The sequence below is a fragment of the Pundamilia nyererei genome, unplaced genomic scaffold (genome assembly GCF_000239375.1).
Source record: "Pundamilia nyererei isolate P.nyererei 1_Seehausen unplaced genomic scaffold, PunNye1.0 scaffold00099, whole genome shotgun sequence".
NCBI lineage: Eukaryota > Metazoa > Chordata > Actinopteri > Cichliformes > Cichlidae > Pundamilia > Pundamilia nyererei.
Genome location: NW_005187500.1, coordinates 337,733 through 361,149, shown reverse-complemented (window position 1 = coordinate 361,149; position 23,417 = coordinate 337,733). Strand labels below are relative to the sequence as shown.

At 44.1% G+C, this 23,417-nt stretch overlaps 4 protein-coding genes across 7 annotated transcripts in view; 1 reads left to right on the top strand and 3 right to left on the bottom strand.

Moving 5' to 3' along the window:
• Positions 1-2,957: 2,957 nt before the first annotated feature.
• On the bottom strand, positions 2,958-7,919 carry ruvbl2 (RuvB-like AAA ATPase 2). Of its 3 annotated transcripts, none has more exons than XM_005740314.1 (14): positions 7,732-7,919; positions 6,921-6,975; positions 6,726-6,781; positions 6,458-6,599; positions 6,151-6,280; positions 6,000-6,066; positions 4,953-5,059; positions 4,731-4,824; positions 4,441-4,659; positions 4,254-4,372; positions 4,021-4,140; positions 3,811-3,940; positions 3,594-3,708; positions 2,958-3,333 (listed from the first exon to the last, which is right to left on the bottom strand). In XM_005740314.1, the coding sequence occupies exons 2-14, from the start codon at positions 6,973-6,975 to the stop codon at positions 3,308-3,310; spliced, it is 1,380 nt and encodes a 459-aa protein (XP_005740371.1). In that variant the 5' UTR covers positions 7,732-7,919; the 3' UTR covers positions 2,958-3,307. The 3 variants fall into 3 exon arrangements, with proteins under 3 accessions (XP_005740371.1, XP_005740369.1, XP_005740370.1); XM_005740312.1 differs by lacking the exon at positions 7,732-7,919 and adding an exon at positions 7,082-7,301; XM_005740313.1 differs by lacking the exon at positions 7,732-7,919 and adding an exon at positions 7,082-7,301 and having other exon boundaries at positions 2,958-3,327.
• Positions 7,920-9,247: 1,328 nt separating this feature from the next.
• On the bottom strand, positions 9,248-13,815 carry ftr83 (finTRIM family, member 83). Of its 2 annotated transcripts, XM_005740311.1 has the most exons (8): positions 12,806-13,815; positions 12,385-12,480; positions 11,976-12,209; positions 11,718-11,877; positions 11,507-11,569; positions 11,118-11,186; positions 10,376-10,458; positions 10,039-10,104 (listed from the first exon to the last, which is right to left on the bottom strand). In XM_005740311.1, the coding sequence occupies exons 1-7, from the start codon at positions 13,379-13,381 to the stop codon at positions 10,406-10,408; spliced, it is 1,251 nt and encodes a 416-aa protein (XP_005740368.1). In that variant the 5' UTR covers positions 13,382-13,815; the 3' UTR covers positions 10,039-10,104; positions 10,376-10,405. The 2 variants fall into 2 exon arrangements, with proteins under 2 accessions (XP_005740367.1, XP_005740368.1); XM_005740310.1 differs by lacking the exon at positions 10,376-10,458 and having other exon boundaries at positions 9,248-10,104.
• Positions 13,816-17,102: 3,287 nt separating this feature from the next.
• On the top strand, positions 17,103-22,098 carry ftr82 (finTRIM family, member 82). The gene is made up of 7 exons (XM_005740309.1): positions 17,103-17,986; positions 19,183-19,278; positions 19,399-19,632; positions 19,871-20,030; positions 20,112-20,168; positions 20,286-20,348; positions 20,885-22,098. Exons 1-7 carry the CDS (start codon positions 17,396-17,398, stop codon positions 21,403-21,405), a joined length of 1,722 nt encoding a protein of 573 aa, XP_005740366.1. The 5' UTR covers positions 17,103-17,395; the 3' UTR covers positions 21,406-22,098.
• A 672-nt stretch (positions 22,099-22,770) lies between these two features.
• The window catches only part of atp5l (ATP synthase, H+ transporting, mitochondrial F0 complex, subunit g), an 8,785-nt gene continuing 8,138 nt past the window's right edge, over positions 22,771-23,417 (bottom strand). Inside the window, exon 3 of the mRNA XM_005740308.2 lies at positions 22,771-22,965. Coding sequence (XP_005740365.1) covers positions 22,867-22,965 — 99 coding nt within the window. The 3' untranslated portion in view covers positions 22,771-22,866. The remainder of the gene's footprint in view (positions 22,966-23,417) is intronic.

Sequence of the window (23,417 nt, the reverse complement as noted above, 5' to 3'; positions counted from 1 at the left end):
ACTCAGCCAGAGAATAAAGAGCTGAGACATGTTAACCACAAAGAAACGGATGTCACTGAGCAAAGACTCAAATGGAGCCAGTACATAATTCAGAGTGGTTAGTGACCGACCAGGCGTTGCACGCAGGCCGACAGCGATGGGAAGCTGACTGCACATCGCCACACAAGCTCTGTGGATTTGAAACTGCTTTATGACGTGAATTCAGAAGTTAATGTGGATGTACAAATGTGGTGCCCACTGTTCAGCAGCTGTTTCAGTGGGACAGTTGTTTAGAAGATAATTAGTCACATGAAATAATCCCTCAGTTGACTTGGACACAAATTTGAGGAGCATCAGTTGCTTCACTTAACCCTGTTTTTATGGCATCACCACATCCAGCGTGCTGCACGTCCACTGACCTCCCTCTTTGATTTTACCGCAGGAACAGCTTCTCTGCCTGTTCACATATGGCGCTAAGAGATTTCATTTTTTCTCGGAGACTTCAGGAAATAGACGTGAATGCTATGCCTGCACAGACGCCACATTCCAAATTCCTCAAATGCTATTCAAAGGACATGAATGACATCACACGAGGAAATGTGGCAGGACAGAAAAATAAGGAGGACAGGAAATATTGCTGCGTGCTAAACTTGCTGAACTTTACTGAGACCTCAGTGAGATCTCGCTGCTTATGTCGACATAAACACGCCTCTGAGAGGTGCTTAAGTGAAGCATGTTAGATAGCAGTAAGTGCAACTGATAAAGAAAAGGGGACATGACGAGTGTGACGTACTGATAAGAAGAGGACACCATCACCCATGCTGTCAGTCAGTGTTGCAGTAAAACACCTGAGTGAGCCTCATTTGTAGCTGTAAGCAATCAGAGCAAACCACACAGTCCAAAAGCACAAAATCCTCCATTTCTTTGTTGTGTTGTTGCCTCTACAACTTGTCACCATGAACTGGTGACAAAAATCATTCACTACTTTAGAGCAAAACCCTTTCCTGACAATATCACTGATCAATACGTCCGTTCTGGTTTTGATATGGATACATTCACCTAATGAGATTCATGTGGAGGCTTGTTAGGCTATGAGAATGGCAAATGACCTTTGACACAGTCAATAGTGCAGGAGAGTGCTTGCCTGGCTGTCACTTTGACCCAGCTCGTTGAAGCACTTTGGCCGTGTTTTCAAAGCGCTTCAATGATTACAGAACAGCACTGAGTGCTGATTACAAATAAAGAGGAGATAAAGTCAGTGGATCTGTGGAGAGGACATTTGCAGAATACTAGGAGGAGAAAAAGGGCATCTAAATCTGTGAAACAGGCAAAATGCCACATGTTAGCATGCTGTGCAGCCTCGTAGCCTGTGGACAGCGGTGTGGAGACAAAGAGTGGGAGCCAAAACCTGCTCCCACCCAGAGGGGCCGAGCCGAGTGCGATCTGTAAACAGTGATCTGCATTCGCACTGACGCTGAAGACAAATGTCCTGAGGTCAAGTGTATTCAAATCCATATTAAATGAGACGGTTCTTAATTCTGCAGAGGAAGAGGATTCAGTTTACGTGGCTCCTGATAACGACGGACACGATAAAGGCGTCACCATATGCTAACAGTGAGGCTGGCTCCTTGGGAAGTTTGTCTCGGCCCAAATCCAGTGGGAGAATCATCGGGTGTGGTGGTAGGCGGCAGCACAACAGAAGCCTCGTGGGACTGAGGGATTTATGGGATGTAGGCAGCAGGGTAAGAACTCTCTGCCAGACACCAACTAAACATTAAATATGCATGAGAGCAGGCAGTCTGCACTGCTCTCTGACCATATGTAGGTAAAATTGATTAACATGCTCTGATTGGTTTGAAACAGTCAGGTGATATTCCCATTTCAGCTGAAGGTTGCTGGTGATGCTATTGGTAGATACTGGCCTATCGCAGACATTTGAATGTGGCTGTCCAACATATGTTAACACTGAATGTAGAAGATTCACTGGTTTCATTTCCATGTAGAAATGGAGTGATTCGATTCACTGTCATTTATACAGCGCCAAGTCACAACAGTCGCCTCAAGGTGCTGTGTATTGTGCAGTAGATCCTACAATAACACATACAGAGAAAAACCCAACAATCATATGACCCCCTATGAGCAGCACTTTGGCGACAGTGGGAAGGAAAAACTCCCTTTTAACAGGAAGAAACCTGTTAAAAAATACATATTAAATGTGACATATATGACTATGGGACCAAAAATCCAGTGTGATCTATTCAATGTAACAGTTTTTATAATACGTTTGATATGCCCACATACCAAACAGCACTTTAACTACTTATTTATTGTCACATTGTCAACAATTTATGACTTAGATAAAATACACTCACTTTGAAAACATGATTTGATTGAACCCTGTGTCAGATTTCTGGTTAAATACTCATGTCAAATATGACATGACAAGGATGACGAGACTCGCAGGGTCTAACCATGAATACAGGAAAATCTAGAGTGAGTGTCAAAGCCTGCTATACACCTACAGACTCAAGCAGGACATTTACAGGACGACACGCATCAAACACGCTGAAGTGATTCAACAGGAAGATATTTTTAGGCTGTATGCAGTGCTGTTCAATTTGCTCATTAAAATGCACACTAAGGGCTCGCAGGCATCCCAGCGGTTTGCACGGTGCATGGTTTCTCAGGACCAGGCTTACAGTAAAGATCTTTGAGCTCCCCCTTGTGGTAGCAACTGTAACTATTTTATTAGTGATAAACGTTATGAGTGATTTTGTTTTAAATTTTACATCCAAACGTTTTTTTCTTCAGCCGGGGTAATAAACTGATCACTGATCAATCCTGAGCAGACTGCACCACCGCCTGGTCAGGCAGACGCATCATTCTCATGTTTATGTGAGCCTGCACCTCCAAAAGCTAACTTTAAACGTGAAAAACTGTTTCGTAGCTTTCAAGTTTAAAGGACAAGAAAGAAAGAATCTCAATATGCTTAGAAAAGCTTGTTTACTTATTTTCATAAAATTAAACCATGTAAAAGGTCAACAACATAAAACAAACACTTAAGGGATGGGTATTCACGCCACAAGGCCTCAGAGATGAAGGACTGGGGTCATTTCAAAATGTGATTGAATTTCAGTCCAATAGATGTGAATTTAAACAGTGTGGAGATCAAGGACAATTCTGTGTCCACCTCCAGTCTAATTCGGTTAATTCAAGAGGCTAAACTCAAATTTGGGAAGAAGTCCGGTTGTGAATCGACACCAACACTAGATGACGGCGAACAGCATAAAAAAACTTCACAGAGGAGGAAGAGAAAGCATCGTCTTCATTACGAGGTGTCCATAGCAGCTGTTTCTGAAACATAAGAACATCTGTTCATCATGTCATGTCAAACCTGCATATTCACACAGAAAGAAAACCGAGCGCCTTCTTTTCCAGCACGACTGCAGCACTGAGTTGGGAATAACGCCGTTTCACAGCGTTTTTCTCCTCAGATCACTTTTAGTATTCTAAACCTAAAATCTACACTAGTTACTCCCACGAGGGGTGAAAACCAGCGTTTAACTTGTGTGAACGCACGAGCTGCTGATACAGAGAACGAACAGCAAACTCACGTGTTTCATTAAAGAGGAAGGAATCCTGATACTCCTTCATGTACTGAGAGGATCTGGCCTCATCCAGGAACAGAGAGTAAACTCTTTTAATGTCTTCTACCTGAACCTCTGTGCCCTGCAAAAAACAAACGGCACCAACAGAGTCAACGTGACAAAACTAAAGAAGCAATGGATGTGATACACGTGCAGCTGCTGAAGTCGTTCACATCGAGCTTGCCTTGCGTTTACGACACACCAGCCCTGCGGTGCTGATCAGCTGGATCGCGTAGCGCAGTGACGTTTCCATGCCGATACGAGTGAGGACCGTGTGAGCCTCCTCGCTCAGCTCCACATCCTCCTCCTCACACCTGAAACGGAAACCTCAGCTTTACATTTCATCTGCGGCAGAAGATGGAAGCGTCTGCTGATTATGAACACGCGTTTTTACCGGATCTTCAGGATCTGCTTCGTCTCTTTTTCGGTGTAAGGGGAGGTGGCGATGATGAGCAGCCGATCGAGGAGATCGATGGGGATGCCGTGAGGGCTCTGATAGTTTGTTCCACGGATTCTGCAGGGAGACGAGTGAGTAGCACATTACTAATGAAACACCCAAATTATTCAGTATTACCTTTACTGAAGCGGAAGGCTGACTGAAAGCAGTACGGTTTGGGAAAACAGTACCGAGTGATGCCTCTGTTGGTGGCCATAATGAGAACTGGGGAGAGGTCACTCTCCAGGGCACGGTTCAAGAAGGAAAAGCACTCCATGTCCAGCATATGCACCTCATCAATAAATAACACCTACAACAAGAGAGAAACGTTTAACAGAAACTCGTGAAAAGCAAATAGAAGCATATAAAAACACTCACCCCTGGAATGATCTCGGCCTTTCCTTCTTCCCTCCACTCACACACTTTGGCATTAATCTGCTCGCGGACTTCAGACTTGATCTCTCCGGTGTCTCCAGAGAAAAGAGCCAGGAAGCCTTGTGTGCGACTGTTAATGACATCGATCTCGTGGAGCGACACTGTGTGGACCACCTCTTTTCTCTTCTGCAGCTCTCCCTCAGGACACTGTACAAACTGTGTCTAAAAAGATGGTAAAGATTTTAAAATACTGCATCATCCAACAGCACGATCTGAGCGCTGTGACAACAGACCTGAGCTCCCATGGCATCGTAGTCTCTGGCTCTGGTGAAAGAGCGCCCCAACTTGGTGATCTTTCCAGTGGCTTTATCGATGGTGATAACATCTCTGAGAGAAAAGCAACAGAAACGCTCAGAAGACACGAGTCCTGTGCAAGTCTGAGTGATGCTGTAAAACTTCATATAACATTCATGTCACATAACAGGTCCTGTAACAAGATCACCTACTGAACTTACCCCGCTTGCACCTTCTCTTTACTCAAACTGTCAATCATCTTGTTGCCCAAGTCGTAGATCGTCTCCATCTCCGTAGTCTTTAGCGTCAACTTGCCCACCTTTGCACCCTGATCCAAGGCACAAACTTCTCAGTAAGTTATATGAAGTATCATAATAATAATAATAATAATAATAATAATAATAATAATAATAATGGATTGCATTTATATAGCGCTTTTCAAGACCCTCAAAGCGCTGTACACTTCCACTGTTCATTCACTCACATTCACACACTGGTGGAGGCAGCTGCAGTTGTAGCCGCAGCTGTGCTGGGGCAGACTGGCAGAAGCGATTACCACTGGTGTGACCTGGGGTTGTGCGATTGGACGAACATGTCGACGACAGGCTCAGCCCATCAGCGATCGTTTTCACAAGGACGATTTATTTATTTGCCCATGAGTAAATTTGCTAATAACGATGTAGCTGCAGAAGTTGGTGATAGCCTAGCATACTCAGCTGCATGGTGGACACGTACGTGCTCATGCAAGTTAGCCGTGTTTGAGTGCTTTGCTCGCACTATACGTCTGCACAAGCCGCACAAGCACGCGGTTTAAAAATCCCAAATTGGCGACTTCATATTTTTTCAGTGCTGTCAGCGTTAACGCGCCGTCATCACGACTAACGCGATTAACAAGTAACCCATCAGGAGCGCAGACTGAGTCGAAATCCCTAAAATGTCTCTGTCAACGCATTTCGGGCAGTTTGCCGTGTCGTGATGATTGACACGTTAACGCTACAGCCCTAATTTTGGGGGGAAATTAGTTCATCCATGTTTGGACTTCCTCTGTGTTGTAAACGTGCAAATCAGTCTGTGCATGACTACATTGCTCCGCCCATCAAAAAGTCTGCACAGGTGCAAATATATCGCCCATTGTCGATTACTGGACGGACGACTGTAGGCTGGAAAATGTTTACATATCACCCAACCCTGGTGTGACCAATAAAATACTTCCCAAAGAACCACATAAAAAGACTGGGTTCACTATATTACGAGTGGAAGCTGCTTACCGTTCCTGTGGCTGGTCTGTCAATCTGGATCTCGACCACCTCTCCTTCAATGATCTCCGTCTCCTCTCTGTTAAAAAACAAAAACAGTTAATAGCAGTTCTTTTCGTATAAGAAGATTTACCAAACTCTATTACAGCATTTGCTCACTCACTTGATCCTTACTCCGATGGCTTTTCTAAAAGCTTGGCTAAGTGCCTCAGTCTTGCTCATCTCCAGGGAGAAGATCTCACTACCAGCCAGTGCTGTAAAGGGTGTATCAGGGCCAAGAGACTGGGCGATGCCTGCATTGGAAAAACCCCCAAAAATCAAAAACAAAGTCTCAGCTGAACCCACACTTTGCCAATCAAGCTGGGAGCAACAAAAATGTACCCTAAGCCAATCCCATCAATCCAAGAAACCAATATCTCTTCTAGCTGGGGCTAATATTATGTTCTGGAGGCTTCCAGTGGAGATCTTACCCATAGCAATTGCAGTTTTTCCTGTGCCAGGCTGGCCAGCAATCAGTATTGCCCTGCCAGCAATGTGGCCATCTTTGATCATCTCCAAGATGACTCCTGCAGCTCGACGGGAGGCCAACTGGCCAACCATCCCCTGAGACACCTGGAATTGAACATAGACATGTAAAAGGCACATCTCCTCAACACAGACACAGAATATTTAAGTCACAAATCCATTACATGCCCCTTAAGAAAGAGAGAAAAAAGGCATTTAAAGACTTAACGCTACCTGTCTTGGTTCCAAAGCATCATCCAAACCAAGGCCACGAATGTGAGAATGTGCACCTAAACAACAAGGTGAAAACAGATAAAATAATGTGAGTCACAGGAAGTAAAAAAACGCAAAAATCAGGTACCATGTGCACCTATCACAGCACTATCACACAGTAACCAATCATCATGTGTTTCCGGGTCTCAGTCATACCAATTCTCTCGATTCGTGTGATGTCACGAACCTCTGGAACCTTTGTAGTTGCCATCTGTATTAAAAGCAGAAAGATCATTCATTAATCACTATAGAGTGATCCTGCCCGGTTTCCTACCACTACTTTTACATTTAAAAACAGGCATTTCGCAGTATTAGACCTTCAGAGTATCCCACTCCATGTCAGAATGTCAAACAACAGATAAAAAAAAAATTTGCTCCAGCAAGAGATTCAAATATTTCTACTGACGTTTTAACGACATACAACCCAGTCACTATTAAATAAATGTTAAAAAACAAAACGCTTTGGTGATAAGACTACCACAACATTAAATAGTTAGATTGTCAAACAATTAACACTTTAAAAGAGCCCGTCCTGGTCAGTTGGTTGTCATAGTGACAGAGTTGAGCGCATGCCACAACAGAGTAAGAACAGTGTTAGCGTTACGTTAGCCTGGTTTCTAAGGCTTTTTATTCTTCATATTTTTACTTTTTCATATAAGCAACGGAAAGCTCGGGTATCGCCATAACACAGATTTAATAACGTGGTACACGAAATCCACAAATCTCGTTTGGCGCCAAGTAAACAGAGCAAGGATAGTGCCAAGTAATGCTAACGCCAGCTAATGTTATGTTAGCAAATTAGCTAGCTCCATTCAAAGCTTTCTTCTTTGAGTAACTCCTGCTTAGCAAGACGAAGACGTGATGTTCGACAGAACATGGAAGGATGATCCTACAGGACACATCGTGTAACACCACGGTGCGAAAGCCTGGAGTTAACACTGTTTATATTGATCGCATGAACACTCACCTGTGCAGCCACACTTGCGAAAATGTGAGAATGCGGCGCTTCTTTCTAATGGTGCGCAGATTAAAAGCGTCCGTACAGAAACAGATTCTTTTCTTTTTTTCCCCTGCTAGGGGATGTTTGGGTTGACTGCCCTCTATGGACTCGATGGTAAAAGGACAGCACGAGCTTGTGATTTACAGGGAGTGGCAGGAAACCTTACCGGTGTCCTGGATTATATTATGGACATTTGAATCCGTGTAGCCGTTTCAGTCCAGAGTGGTTAAACTGTGTGCTAGGCTCCCTTTAACTCCCTTTTCCACGGACGGGCTATTTTGTTGCAAGAAGAAAACGTAAAACCTTTAATATTTACTGGTGTAATGTGCTGGGTTACGGAACTGAGATGTTGTAGAGATGTCAATGTCATACTGTACGTAAGCTGGACCAGCCAAGGAAGCACTTTGCTCTGTTTTAGTTACTGTTTGTTCACGCTAACAGCGGAAGCTTTCACTTCAGCCACGATAAAAAACCTGCTCAAACTTAGTACTGCAGGTGTTTGTCCACCAGAGGCTGCAAGAGCCCCGAGTTATATTAAAGGTTGAAGAATTTCGAAGTTGAAGCCAAAGTTTTTGCAGAGTGGTGTTGATGATGCAGTAGGCCGGATAAACAGGCTCCGCTTCATTCATCTTAGTGTAAAAGCCTCTTTCATTTTTTAAACTGAGAAATATTATAATCCAAACTATGGAGATGAGTTTGAGATTTTTATTGTCGTCTTTGTCTCAAGCTCAGCTTCATATTTGCAAAAAGTAATTTTAAAAGCTTACAAATCAAGACTGCAGTATTATTGAACAATGGGAAAGCCTGCCTGCTGATTATAATCTCAAGGTTTCTGGAGGGGTTTTCATATCCTCTCCACTAGACCTTTCAAGCTCCACCTCAAGGCCCAGGCTTAAGAGGCCACAAACTGAAGTCGCTTTATTTAAACATCACAGCAGAGCGACTGCTGCACGGTAAAAGGTACATTTCGGTGCTCCTGAGTTGCTACACTAACTCAGAACAATTTTTATTTCATTTTAAACTTTGATAACAAAACCAAACTAACTAAATAAATAAAAGAATAATAAATGTAAAAAAACTAAACTAACTCAGAACTTTTTAATGAAGAACTTGACGATACATTAGGACTCAGTCATACTTCCACTCAGCTGAACGAGTCTTAAGCGTCACAGAAACCTCTCAGGTACACCTCGCCTGTTCCTGTAGAGTTCCTTAATGACCTCTCAGCTGCTTTTCAAAACACTGTGCTTTAAGCACACACAAACACACCATCTCCTCCCAGTCCACACTCAAAGCTGGGTCTATTTTACATTTGCTTATTAAATAATTGCACTGTGAGTGACGTTGCTAATGGCAGGAAATGTCTGCCTTTTAAAGATCTTACAGATCTGGCTCAGAGCTGATTAGCTTGAAGAGTGAGTTAGGAAGCTCGTCATCGTAGAAGAAATGAGAGGAAAAAATCCGCATCACAGCTCGTGCTTGTTACCAAGAGTTTATTTGATAAAAAAAGCAAAATATCACAAATGGTCATCACATTGTACAAGGTTCATTATTTTGAATTCTAGTGTAAATATGCATATACTATATTATTTCTGAATTAGTAAATGCTCATTGACTTTCTGCAACTGATTTTACACTGAACACATGTTGATTTGCTGAATATTTGCTCTTCGAGCCTCGTTTCCCCCATCAGCACATATCGGACACCAAACAAAACAACGATCTAATATCAGAAAAAACAAAAGCATGTTTTCTCACAACAGCAGTACTTTGCATCATTCCACACCCACTGATCTTTGGATGTGTTACTTAATCACAGCTGGATAATGGTAATGGCTGACTCATACCAAACCCAGAAGCCTGGATAGACAGGTTCACTAAAGGAGGCATTAAAGCGGTGGATTAGAGACATGGTTTCCCCAACAGCGTAGAATGAGAGAGTACCCCCGGCGTGATCCAGGAAAACGCCGATGCGGGAGGAGTAGGGCGCGCTGACCTCTTGCTGGTCCTTGTTGTGGCGGGCTGAGTAACTGGAATCAGAGCAGAAAAGGCTCCATGACTTGCGGTTGTAGCCGATGCGGCAGCTGTCACTGTAGCCCGATCTCTTGATGCCTTTGTAGGCGATGCCGATGGAAGCCCCCTCCCCACTCCAGTCTACCTCCCAGTAGTAGGTGCCTCCAGAGAGGGGCTCCTTAGACAAGACCTGTGGCAGGGAGTCGAACCTGGCAGGGCTGTCAGGGTAGGACTGGGGGTCTCTCTTGAGGGCAGCTTTTCTGTTCCCTCGTGACAAGTAAAGCTGTCTGTAGGCTGTGTTTTGGTCCAGAGTGAGCTGGCAAGCATCTAAAGATGGGTGGAAGACAAGTTCATTGTTTACTCAACAATGCTGAACTTAAATCAGTCTGGGATAAACGTAAATGAGGAAAGCAAATAGAGCCAAAGCATCTGTCCTACAGCAGCTGAAGCACCCCACTCCAAAGCAGCAGCAGAACGTCATCGACATCTCAGTTAAACTTCTACTCACTGCGGTAGAAGTTTAAATAACTTCTGCAAAACACACTTTGAAGGAAAAGCAAGAGACCCTCTGGCTGGACACGGAAATCAGAATAGTCACCTGACTGCTGTGTACCTCCACCTCTGCAGGTCACAGCTGGTGGGACACCCGGCGCCCTCGGCTAGATCTGCCCGGCCTATGATCTGGAACGCCAAAGGTATCAAACACTGTTTGTGAGTTTGACCACAAACAGAATTCCAGCAAAGACCTTTCTCAGCTGTGACGTGAGTCAATGACTATGCAGTTTCTCCCAGCGCTAAAGTTGAGAGGCCCCAAAGATTTCTGCTGAAAGCTGGATTAACCTCCTGAGACCGTGTCCTCATATGGGAACATTACATTTAGACTTACACTCCATCTTACAAAATCAATACTTTACACTCTGTTAATAATGACCATAAAACTATATTGTGTTATGCTGCCAAACAAACCCACTGTCTCTATATCGAGGACATACTTTTTAATATATTTATGTATTTAAAAACCTTTCTGTTCAAAGGCGATGCTTCTTTTTTTACTTATTGGCTTCGAGAAAATTTGGAGAAATGAAAAATGCATCCCAAACAAGAGCTCGTGTTGCAGGAGGTTAAAATGCAGCTTAAGTAAAGATGACATAGCTGTGCAATATTTGCAGTGAATCAGTCCCAACCTCTGTCAACACTGTAGGACTAACAGTAGCTTCTAAGAGCAGATTTTGTGGTCAGCCACAGGGTCTGACAGAGAACCTCGTCAGCATCTAATATGCGTCATGCAGTGAACTGAGCAGAGAGAACGGTGAACAGTGTGGGTCAGAGCAGAGACTCACATCTCAGGAAGTCCTCCCTGTACTGAGGCTCCTTGACTGGCACAGATTTGTACACGGGAGCTTCGTCACCTGTGAGAGGAAACACAGAAAATGAGACAGAGTTGTGTGTCAGCAGTTTTTAATGTGCTGCACCTGAACAGCTAATACGTGTGCAGGAGGTCACGTTCTCGTCACACTATCAGTGATCAGGCAAACACCTCGTAAAGCAATCTAACAGGAGAATGGAAAGAACTGAGGAAACAGGGCCAGATGATGACACGCCTGAGCGTTATGACTCAACACCACATCTCCTGGCTTTAGCCTGACTCTGTGCTAAAGTTGTTCCGCCCTCATTCATTGTTGTGTGTATGAGCAAGTTGTGAAATGATGCTCTTGAAAGACTGACTCACTTTTTATTGATTGATATTGTTTCTTCTTGGAATCCTCCAGCTCACAGAAGGTCATTTTGTTAACTGCAAATACAGAAAAGCCGCTCAGTCATCGTGCTTTCTTCATATGTTTGAAATAACACAGTGAGATTACAGCAACATCACCCTGCAGTAGTCAGATTCCCTGCTGCATCTGTTCTGTGAACATCGAGACGTCAGTCTTCACGCTCACCTGTCTTGGCTACCTTAACCAGTTCGTCATTGCTGGATTCATTCAGTTGCTGTTTCAGCTCAGAGACGGCTTTGGTCACCGGGCCGAAGGAGAAGTACGGGTTGACGCTCACCGACGGCAGCTCCTCGGCCTCTGTTTGTGCTATCAGCATGTGGTAACTCTAACAACAATATAAAAGTAAGATAACACTGATTCTGTCAGATTATATTTTTATCTTCATGAGCATGCCTTCCTGAGCCGCTGGCAGCTGCCAGTTACCTGGATGAAGTGGATGTGGTCCTCGGTGCGAGACAGCTGGGTGATCTCGTTGTCTCTCGCCTTCAGGTCAGCGATCTCATGACTCAGACGCTCCAGATGGCTCTCTGCGTTGTTGAGTGCCGCCCGCTTGTTGGAGGATATCAGCTTTGCCATCTCTTGCTGCATCCTCTCAATGGAGCGCATCATGTCGCCAAACATCTTCTCACATTCCTGAAGCGCCCTCTGGGCTGAGTTCTGCACAGGAGACATTGGAGTGTGTCGTAAGGTGAACTGGTGTCACACCGGTTTTTACGATGACACACTTAGAAGAAGGAATGCTGTCAGTGCTGTTAGCTTCCGCTCAGCCTGTAGCGGTCAGAGTGCTCGTATCTGTCTGATGGATGATAATGACGGTGATTGCGGCACAAACCTTGAGAGAGTCCACCGCGTGTTTTAGTTCCTCCATCTGTTTCAGGCGATCGTGAATCCTCTCCTGGATCTCAGCCTGGGTGGCACCCAGCCGTTGCTATAAGACAGTTGAAACATTGAAGATTATTATGACAAGAGCTTTACGCAGAAGTAACTCAAATATATGAAATCGTCTAAAAAAATTAGCTTAAATGTTTGGCTTTTAAGTTCAGGAGTCCAGGTTCACTGGACGCCAACACCTTTATCTTTGTTTGCATGAATGGGCGTCTATTGTTGCTGCTCTTTCATGCTTTGCTCCCCACCCTTTAACTGCTGTAGTGCACCGTGTTACAGCTTTAATGCGGAATATTTGACCCTTATTTGTCACACGTTTTAGCGTTATTGTTGAACCAAAGGAGGACCGGTACGAGGGTGTTGCCTACCTGTTCCTCAGATCTCTCCTGCTCAGCTGACACCATGTCGTGGCCCTTGTGTTCTTTCACCGTGCACAGCACGCAGATACACATCTGGTCGGTGCGACAGAACAGCTCCAGACCCTTCTGATGCTGCGGGCAGATCTGCCTGTCCAGGTGGCCGATTTCATCCACCAGCTTGTGCCTCTTAAAGGTGGCCGACTCGTAGTGGGGCTTCAGGTGCTTCTCGCAGTAGTGCGCCAGACACATCAGGCAGGACTTGATGGCTTTGTGCTTCTTCCCAACGCAGATGTCACAACCTACATCCTGGGGTCCAGCGACGTTGTAGTCGGGGGACGGAGGTGGAGGCGGAAAGGACTCCGAGTTGCGTTGGAGCGTGGAGTTCCTTGAGCCTCCGACGCGCCTCGGAGTTGGTCTCTTGCTGTAGGAAACCCTGCACTCCGGGCAGTTGAACGAGCCGGTGTGTTCAGCATGATCCCAGTATGTCTTCAGGCAGATGGAGCAGAATACGTGGCCACATGGGATGGACACAGGGTCCCTGAGATATTCCTTACAAAGGTAGCAGGTGTCTTGGTCAAAAGACATGGAGGCAGTTTGCTTCTTTTCCCTCTAACGCCGAGAAGATGATGTGAAGTCAGAGCCTCACTTGTGTCAGCACTGTGGCAAAGTGACTGCACAGGTAGTGCGGGTGCAACTTATATAGAGTAAACAGAGAGGGAGGATAAACAGGTTGAGCCGAAACCAGTAAAACAAGGGCGGAGAAAGAAAAGGACACAATGAGTAGATCCACGTGTTGCAGAATGCTGAGAAAATGAATGATATGTGCGATCTGAAAATATTTGATCCAAAGAGTTGTAGTTTCCATTTATTACATTTTGACACTGTAAAAAACAAAAGGTCCAAACTAAGATAGGAAATTTTGAGCAGCAACGATGTGTAATCAAAGGATACCACGTAATATTTACAGGAACTGAAGCATTATTTGTTTTTTAACAGAAGTGAAAGAAAAGCCATAAAACAGGTGTTACACATTTCAGGGAATAAGATGTGTAATAACAAAATAAATAAAATGGCATCAAATGTAAACGAGTGAGTAAAACCTTCTGCGAGCTCCGGTCAGATTCAGTCTGTTGGATTTGCTAAAGTTGACTTCACCCGTGACCAGTTAATTATTAACCGCGTTTACTTTGCTTTGCCACTGATTTCCTCTGACAGGATGCCACAGCTCTCATATACACGAACTCAACTGTAACGTTTCCACCAATAAGAAGCTAAAGTATTTAATAGTGTATCATCTTCTGCACACACACAAAATCCTTCCCTCTGTATATTTTACTTTGCGGCGAACACGCCTCCCGGCCGGAGTTTCAGTGTCGGATAGGAATGCAACTACACTTGATAGCCGAGATAACAGAAGGGCCAAGAAAGCCTGCTTAAAAGATTCCTTTGTGTGAGAGCCAGCAGGGTCTAAACAGCATTACAGGGTCGGCTGTGAACAACAGTAACTGCAGCTGACATGTATGACCACACGTAGCATTTAACCAAAGCTGCTCTGGCTGTGGTTACGCTCCTCACTGGAGGTGATTCAAAACTTTGTGAACTGATATTGGAAAAAGCATCACAAATATCTTTATGTAATCTCTGGTTTGTAAAAGTTACTTATTTTATTTCAAGTTCATTGGCATTCAAAGGATTTCCATCACTGTTCTCTGCAGTTAACTTATTTAAAGTCAGTGTTAGTTTAGGGTAAAGTTACATCGACTTTTCACAGGATTTCTTTAATTTCATTTCTTATTTTATGCTGAATCATTTTAGGACAGTCTGTAACTTGTGCTCTGTAACACTGCTCATCTGTTTGTAATCTGATTACATGCCAGTGACATGCAACACACCCTTTTAAACTGACAATAGAACTGCTAGTGATGCAATAGAAAGCATGTCTGTCCTGATGGCAGATTTTCTGTTTTCTGATTTCGTTTCCATAAAACAAAAAAATGTCTTTGTTTGATTCTTTGGAGGAGAAAAACTGTCTGGAGCTACGAGACGATATTTCACTTTGTCATCTGTGCATAGTTTTGTTTTTTCATCCAGTTCCAGCAAACACAGTGATCGGAGCAAAAAGGTCAAATAAGCATCTGTCAGAGTTTATTCCTTCCATGTGACTCGACCTCTCCCTACAGGGGTGTAGAAACAGAGAGCGCTGAGATCTTAGCTTCTTTTAAAGTTCTCTGACTTTGTGATTCAGTTTTTTCCGCGTTGCTCAAAAAGAGGGCTCTCGAGCATCATGACACAAAGTTCAGCTGTGAGGATGTCAGCATGGGAGCATAAACCATTGTGGATCTTTGGCAGGTTCACTGAAGAGGCGACAACAAGACACCACCGAGGCTTTGCTGCTGGCCACAGACCGTCGCTCTCTCCTTATCCCCCGACTCCAGCGTTACGTTCTGCTGATGTTCTTGTCGTGGCTCGCTGCTGGCTGCAGGTTTCCTTATAAACAGTTTAGCTGCATCACGACCTAAAATAGCGCCTAACAATGATCGTGTAAGGATTTGATACCGTTCCCTTCTTTTTTTCAGGACTCACTTTCGAGCAAACCAAAACTTTATATCATAACAATAACAAAGGATGTGCACATCTCTACATCCTTATCATTACCACAACAAATGAGAAAACACGGGAATGCAGTTCTGAGCCGCAGAACGAGCTGTTAGACACTTTGAACGCTGTTCTACGTTTTGGATCATCCCTATCTGAGTTATGCATCCTGTCAAGCAACATTTCTTCTGAATCTTGCAACAGTCTTTTTCACTGAAATCTTGTGTATGCACTGATGACCGATGTCTGCATTTTCACTTTTTAAGCTCTCATTTCACTCGTTTCCTTTGATCAGCGCTCTCCTGCGCTCACCTTGAAGAAACCATGCTTGCTGCACTTTAATAAAGGGTGACCTTTCCCCTTGAACTTGGACTATATATGACTGTGGATGACTGCGGAGTTTCGGTCTGCTTTGTTGGAGAAAACAGCCTGATAACAAGCCTGCCACTCTTTAAAGTGGGCGTCTGCTCAAACCTTAATAAAACTGACTGTAAACACTGTTATGCTTCAGATTGGCTTCCTCGGAGCACGGGATACATTTGACCAAACTTGTGCTGTTAAGCTTTCACTCTTCTAGCAAGCACGCTCATTTAAAACTTTGATTCAAAGATTTTTCCCCTTTGGCAGTCGTGCTGTCCAAAAACAGGTGGTTAATCTGTAAGCACAATGCTCCCTTTACTCTGGAGGAAGGAAGGAAAACTGGCTTATCAGAAACCTGACCAGATACGGAGAGGTGAAACTACCCCGTGTATGAAGTAATGCAAGCTATGAATTGAAGGTGGAGCAAATGTACCTTTTAGAAGCTTAAGATTACTTTGCCATGTGATTGCAGATCAGGCAAACATACATTGCACAATTTTATTTGAAGCTAATTTCAAACAGTGTTCAAAGAGTGTTTGTATTTCTTTTTTTAACAATGTGTACTTTCAATGTAATATCAAGCAGGAAACATGCCTGTGAGTTGGACACTGGTGTAAGTAGGAGCAGATTGGGCCTAATTGAAATGCTAATGAGAGGCCGGTGATGTCAGCAGACACTTCACGCTGTGGAGAGTCGGGTCACCTCAGGAGTTCTTCCCCTGCTTTGTTCTAACCAGTCATACGTGCAGGAATTATGAGGGGGACATTTTGCATTGCCACGTAACTCGAGTGAAATATGTACACAACTATGCGAGACATCTACCGCAACAACACCTGGACGCGACAGGAATGCGTCTGTTTGAGTATTTGCACCCATGCGTTTATGTTTGACACGTGAATGTTTTCTTACCACTGAAAACAGAAACCAGCCGCATATCTGCAGATACAAACGGCCACGTACGAGTGAACGGACGAGTCGGGCCAGTTACAGAACAAATATTACAACTTTTAAATGAGTGTTTCTCTGACGACAGATGTGAGCAGAGACGTTTGAGGTCATTCTCAAACCGTGTTTGTTTACTGGGTGGTCCCTGAAATTCCTTCAGTACCTTAGGCTGCATGTATGTTTGTCGGACTATAACCGGTTTAAGACAATGGCGATTCTGTGGGACAACAATAGGTGGAAATGCAGCTGCCAAGAAGTGTGAGCGCAGCTCACCCGCAGATGAGCCACATGAGAAATGCGAGTGAAAGAAGAGGAAGCTGCAGGGAAATGGAAACATTTTCTTGCACATTTATTGTCACGACTTTGGTGTTTTACTTTTCATTCATTCTCTCTTTATTTCTGCTCTCTCTCTGCTCTCCTGTCTGCTCTCTGCTTTGCTCTTTTTTCCTCTCCCTCCTTGTTCAACCTGCTTATCTGAACTGGGCAGGGCGCGATGTACTCACAGGACGGGGGAGGGGCCTTGCCTGCTTTCAATCAATAACCTTTTGGAATTTAGAAATACAAGTAGGTCCTGTCTCTGGCAGGCTGTACCACACTCTCGAGGGCGGGCTTTCAGGCACACTCGACGAAATCCCTATCTCCTCCTGGCATTCTCCCTGACTGTTTCTCCAGGGCTGACTGTTTGGAGTCCAAACCACAATGGCTGATCACACCTCTCCAGACTACTTCAGCTGCTCTCTGTGTCAGAACCTACTGAGGGACCCTGTGGCTATCCCCTGCGGCCACAGCTTCTGTATGGACTGCATCAGTGGCTACTGGAATGAAGCCGACTACACAGGGATTTACATTTGTCCCCAGTGTAAGATCACATTCACCCAGAGGCCTGTACTGAGGCCCAACGCCACTCTGAGCATGGTGGCAGAGAAGATCAAGAAGAGCGGTCTGAACCTCAACCTCAGCACGTCCCAGGGGAGCGTCTTCGCCGGATCAAACGACGTGCCCTGTGACTTCTGCATCGGGAAGAAATTAAAGGCTGTCAAGTCCTGCCTCAACTGCCTGGCATCCTACTGCGAAAAGCACTTGAAGCCACACTATGAATCAACCACGTTCAAGAGGCACAAGCTTGTGGACGAGTTAGGGAACTTGGACAGGAAGATCTGCCCACAGCACCAGAAGTCCCTGGAGCTCTTCTGTCGCACAGATCAAATGTGTATCTGTGCCATCTGCACAGTCAGCGAGCACAGGGGCCATGACATCGTGTCTGCTGAGGCAGAGAGGGGCGAGAAGCAGGTAAGAATAACTCTCAGGGTCTGTTGATGCCTCCTTTTAACAGACAGAGACCAAGTGAGAGAGAGACTGCAAGCTGAATGTTTTCTTTGATAGGTTAGGAGCACATCCTCTCTGGAATAACTTGAGCTAAAGCAAACAGGCTGTTTTTCTCAATTCCTTCCCCTGAACTGCGACTGGTGATTGTACTTTGACCCATTTCACCAAGGCTATCAGCAACCCTGGCGAGCGTTCACAGCCGCCAAAACAAATCCAGCCCTGTGATTAGCTGGACACTGGCCGGAGGCGTGTCTTACAGGCGCCGTGAAAGCGGCTTTCCAGAAAATGCGGTGATCCAGCTGTGGGATAAACACACAGAAAGTGCAGCCTTCTTTCTGCTGCGCTGGTTCCCACCTGTGGGAGTGAGTGTGCAGCGGTGCAGGAATGTCAGGGAGTGCAGGCACTCTACACCTACATTCAATCTCTGTGAGCAATGTGCATTCAAATGACTCACTTCGCCTGTAACACACTGTGGGATAGACATGAATGTCAATAGATACTGTAATGTAGCAGCTGTGTGAGTAATCAGGGAGTGTTTTTACAGCTAATGCAGGCTAAAGGAGTCCTGTGCCGCCATGAACGCATATTTTATCCCACTGTTGGCTTTACATGAGTCTGGTTTCTCTCATCTAAAGATTTATAACCTGAGTCCAACACATCTCACTCCATCTCCCGCTCCGTCTCCCCTCCCCCTCTCCTGTTGATTCCCCCTCCCTGGATTCCCCACATTCCTCAAGCTTATCTTGAAGAATGGGTTGGTGGGCTCGAGTAAAAGCTGAATTAGAAGCCTTCTATTCTGCATGTCAGCGCTGCGTGCACCTTGAAACGTCTCTTTAAAAGTCAGACGCTGGTAGATTCACATTCCTGACATGGCCAGAATTCCTCCAAAGATTTTTCCCCTCTCCCTCTGAGATAAAAGCGGGATGTATTAAGAAGATCTTTGAGAGGGGCTTATTAAGGACGCCACAGGGCCACACCAGATACTCCGTGATGAGAAAGAATGTTTGCAGGCTTTACATTTGGCATAACTTTTTTAAAAACAACATTCAGCTGCATTTTACGTGATAGTAATCTTAAAGCCAGTTTAGCTACCAGCATGAGCACAAATGCTTGGGAAATTATTAAAACGCGTATCTCTGTAATACTCCTTAATTCTGCAGAAACTTTTGGGAGTCTCCCAAGCTGAGATTAAACAAAAATGCCAGGAGAGGGTGAAGGAGCTGGAGGAGCTCAAGACTGCGGTGGATTCCCTCAAGGTAAGGCCTGAACAACCGGATCAGTTTCTACACAAAGCAAGATCAGTCTCCCAAGATTGTTTAGATCAGGCTGATGAAGATCAGGCTGTAGAGCGATGACATCCTGCTTGCTTTGCCCAGAACTCCGCCCACAGAGCCATGGTGGAGAGCCAGAAGATGTTTGAGGATATGATACGCTCCATTGAGAGGATGAGGTCAGAGGTGAGCAAGCTGATTGGAATCAATGAGAAGGCTGCTTTCAGCCAATCCGAGGCTTTGATCGAGCGTCTGGAACAAGAGATTGATGAGCTGAAGAAAAAAGAGTCTGGCCTCAAGCAGCTGTACAGCACTGAGGACCACATCCACTTCCTGCAGGTACCACGCAGCCTTAAAGAAACTGTGTCGACAGCTGTCATATCAGCCTAACAGGATACTTATTAATAAGTGATTAACGATGACACCGTGAAGAAATATTGAGCCCTTTTTAAAAAATTGGGCAGATCAATACATTTCCATAATATAACACTCACAGTACTGAGAACCCAGGCACCCACGTGTCACCGTCCACGTGACACTACCTCAAATTTCTCATTGGCTCTCATGTTTGCACCAGAACTTCAACTACCTCTGCACCCCCACTGATGACGGCTTCATACCCAGAGTGACCGTGAACCCCGACTTCTCCTTCGCGGCTGTCAGGAAAGCTGTGGCTGAGATTAAGGAGCGCCTCGAGGAGTTTGGCAGAGAGGAGCTGCTCAGGATTTCCAAGTCAGGTGTGAGCAGCACAAACGTAATGTTGAACACAAAGAGTAAAACTTCCAGGTTTCTAATCATGTATATCTTCTACTTTACAGTGAATGAGGTCCCGGTTTACACTACAGAGAGTCGAACGTTGGACAGAAGGAGCAGAGGTGAGGCTCCTATAGCAGTTAATTATTATCCAAAACCACACCAGCCAAAGAATTACAGGCATTTGTGTGGGCGCATGAAGTTCACCGTGACCTAACAAAGAGATATTTCACGTGCAGGCAAAGAAATGACAGTGGACAACACTCCCCCAGAGCCAAAGACCAGAGCTGATTTTCTGAAATGTGAGTTGTTCTGGAACATAACTTGTACTCAAGTATTCATTTTTCTACTTTTGTCAGTTTGACAGTTTGTATTTTACTGCAGCGTGCTGCTTTACTTGTGCTCATGACATCTCAGGAAAATGCGTTTCACTCATTGACTTTTTTATGGCACAGAAGTCTCTTGCTGGAGGTTAATATCCTCAATCATTTCTCTCGTATCAGTTATGGTATAAGGCAGCACTTCAAAGCAACAAAGAACATTTGACTTCTATGAAAAGGTCAAATGCAGCAGTGCAGCGCTGTGTATCAGCGTGCAGGTTATGAAACAATAAATCTGTAACTGACAAACACTTTGTAAAAACGGCATTTTTACTGGATTTAAGTCTGTATTTTTTAAATTCATGTACAGCATAGATATTTCAGAGGTGCACCTCACATCCATTTGAGGATCACTGCTCTGTTCTGCAGTAAAACAGCTACATTAGGCTCAACTTTTAAAAACTTGACATCGAATTCAATTCAAAACCGTGTGAACAATGTTGTCTTTCCTTCTTCAGACTTCTGCCAACTGAAATTAGATCATAACACGGCCTACAAGGAGCTTTGCATCTCTGAGAACAGCAGGAAAGTTATCCGCACCAGGGAGCTGCAGTCCTACGGAGACAACTCAGAGAGGTTTGATAGCTTTGCCCAGGTGCTGTGCCGAGAAGCTCTATCTGGAGGCCGCTACTACTGGGAGATCGAGTGGAGCGGGGAGTTCTCCATCGGAGTGGCTTATAAGAGCATCAGTCGAAAGGGCAAAGGTTCGCTCTGTCTGCTGGGCTATAACGACAAGTCCTGGAGTCTGCTTTGCCATGACTCCGGTTACTCAGCGTGGCACAACCGCGTGGACAAGCCTGCCAATGGTCCTCACTCCCCGCGGATAGGCGTGTACCTGGACCACACTGCAGGGGTGTTGGCATTTTACAGCATAGGCAACACCATGACCCTCCTGCACAGGTTTGAGACTAAATTTGTCGAGCCCCTCTATCCGGGCTTTGGAGTCGGAACGTCAGTCAGGATCTGCAACGTCAAGTGAACGCTGGCATTTGAGCTGTTTTAAAAAGATTTCTGCGAATATACACCAGTGCTTTTGGAATATCTATTTTTGCACCCATTATAAAATGTCTCACAGCTTATTTTTTAAGGTTTATGATGCTTCTTCCAAATGTCTATACACTTTTTTTGAACACCACATGTATTAAGCTTTGAATGTAGCTGTCAAATCATATTCTCATGGCAGTTTAACAAATATATATATATATGAATTATTGAAATACACAATTCCTGCATAGTCACACAAGAAAAGTGTTATCCTGTTTGGCGTCTGATGATATCTGCTGGATAATATGATAACATACTTTTAAACATTTTAGCTGATAATTTGCATCTATAGATTTACACAAAGTTAACAATGTCAGTTTTGTGATGTCATTAGGTTGTTCACTATTGTTATTGAATAATTCTTTTTAAATTGCACTCCTACGACAGGTATGAGTACTATGAAGGTGCATTGTTATAATTTCACTACTGTTCCAAGAATGCTGTCATTTCATTTGGTCGTGTTGTGATATTATCTAAAGGTCGTCACATGAGTTTTTCCACTTGAACTAACCCTTATTTAATTTTGTGTATGTTTACTTAGATAATGGACAGCCAGAGTATAATTGCTATCAAAGAGAGAATTGTTTTGTAACAACATTGATGCATTTAAATAAAGAACTCAAATGAACAGAGCTTTGTCTTGTGAGCCGTGTGCAGAACTGGACCAAAGACGACAGGATCACCAAATGTAAATACATTACTGGATTAGAAATGGTGTGTGTGTCTTATGTTGAATACTAGCAGTGTGTTCCACATCATCCTTTGAAATCTCAAACTACACAGAGGGAGCTGTGCAGTATTGACACACAGCTCCCTCTGCTGGTTGAATGTAAGAACTAAACCGTAAGAGAAAAAAAAAAAGGCCTCAGCCTATCAGTGACACTATTCTGCTCAGAAGTGATGTTAAAAATCCACCATATCATCAGAAAATACAATACAGCCCAGTTTAAACGCAGTCCTTTAAAGTGCAGCAGCACAGCTCGTCTCCCATTTGGAACATGATCCAGTCCACTTGGATACTGAACCGTGAGCTGCCCCTGATGCATCCATCAGAGCGAGTGTCTGCATGAATGTTTGGCAGTGGAAAGCGCATCTACTGTTCACATTTAGCAGATAAGTGCTGCAAAATTAAAGTACTTAACTGACATGATTTCATGTTGGTAGTTTTTGCACAATCCTACTGACAGCAACAGTAACGATGATTACACACGTTCAACTCAGCTTTGAGCAGAGGAATAACATTTTGTAGTAAACCTGCAGATTAATTCAATAATAAGGTTAAATTAATGAGTCAAAAACAGATTTTTAACACAACAGCTTTACTGGTTCCCATATTTCATAGAGTAGGTTGAGCATACAATGCTCAAAAGAAAAAAAATGCTTTAAAGTCCAAAATTTAGACATTGTAGCCCACGATGCCTCCTTTGCCAATGCACTCTCCAATGTAGAACCACATCAGCACCTCGGTGGCCACCAGCCCGTTCCTTAAAGCATCCTGCGAGGAAGCAAGGACACAGGTTTGATTTGCATTAGAAGTAACATCAAAAGTACAGGATTAGAATTCACACACAACCTGAAATTCAAAAACATTTTATTTGCTGCTCTGGATAATTACAGGTTTAAGATGTACTTCAGATTAATTCATCATTTGATCCATTTCTGTCAGCAATTACTAATATGATGAAGGACCTCACTAATGAAATACTGAATAAACATTTCCTGTACGACACAGTGATCAATAATATAGCATCACATCCCAGGTGCTTTTTCTTATCATTTTAAATACAGATGAAGGTGTTTCTAAACACACCGCTTCTCTTTAGAAAACATTAATTATTACTATTTGCACACAATAGCAGACTTATTACTAGGGCTGCCACGATTAGTCGACTAGTCACGATTATGTCGACTATTAAAATCGTCGACGACTAATTTAATAGTCGACGC

Excerpts from the sequence above, each read along its gene's own strand:
- ftr82 (XM_005740309.1), top strand. The coding sequence starts at position 17,396 with ATGGCTGATCACACCTCTCCAGACTACTTCAGCTGCTCTCTGTGTCAG. Across the intron at positions 17,987-19,182 it reads CAGAGAGGGGCGAGAAGCAG|AAACTTTTGGGAGTCTCCCA; the intron begins GTAAGAATAACT and ends TTAATTCTGCAG. Across the intron at positions 20,169-20,285 it reads GTTGGACAGAAGGAGCAGAG|GCAAAGAAATGACAGTGGAC; the intron begins GTGAGGCTCCTA and ends TTTCACGTGCAG.
- ftr83 (XM_005740310.1), bottom strand. The coding sequence starts at position 13,381 with ATGTCTTTTGACCAAGACACCTGCTACCTTTGTAAGGAATATCTCAGG. Across the intron at positions 12,210-12,384 it reads ACGCGGTGGACTCTCTCAAG|AACTCAGCCCAGAGGGCGCT; the intron begins GTTTGTGCCGCA and ends TCTCCTGTGCAG. Across the intron at positions 11,570-11,717 it reads GGTTAAGGTAGCCAAGACAG|TTAACAAAATGACCTTCTGT; the intron begins GTGAGCGTGAAG and ends CTGTATTTGCAG.
- ruvbl2 (XM_005740312.1), bottom strand. The coding sequence starts at position 7,102 with ATGGAGTGGGATACTCTGAAG. Across the intron at positions 6,782-6,920 it reads CACACGAATCGAGAGAATTG|GTGCACATTCTCACATTCGT; the intron begins GTATGACTGAGA and ends CTTGTTGTTTAG. Across the intron at positions 6,600-6,725 it reads ATGCTTTGGAACCAAGACAG|GTGTCTCAGGGGATGGTTGG; the intron begins GTAGCGTTAAGT and ends GTTCAATTCCAG.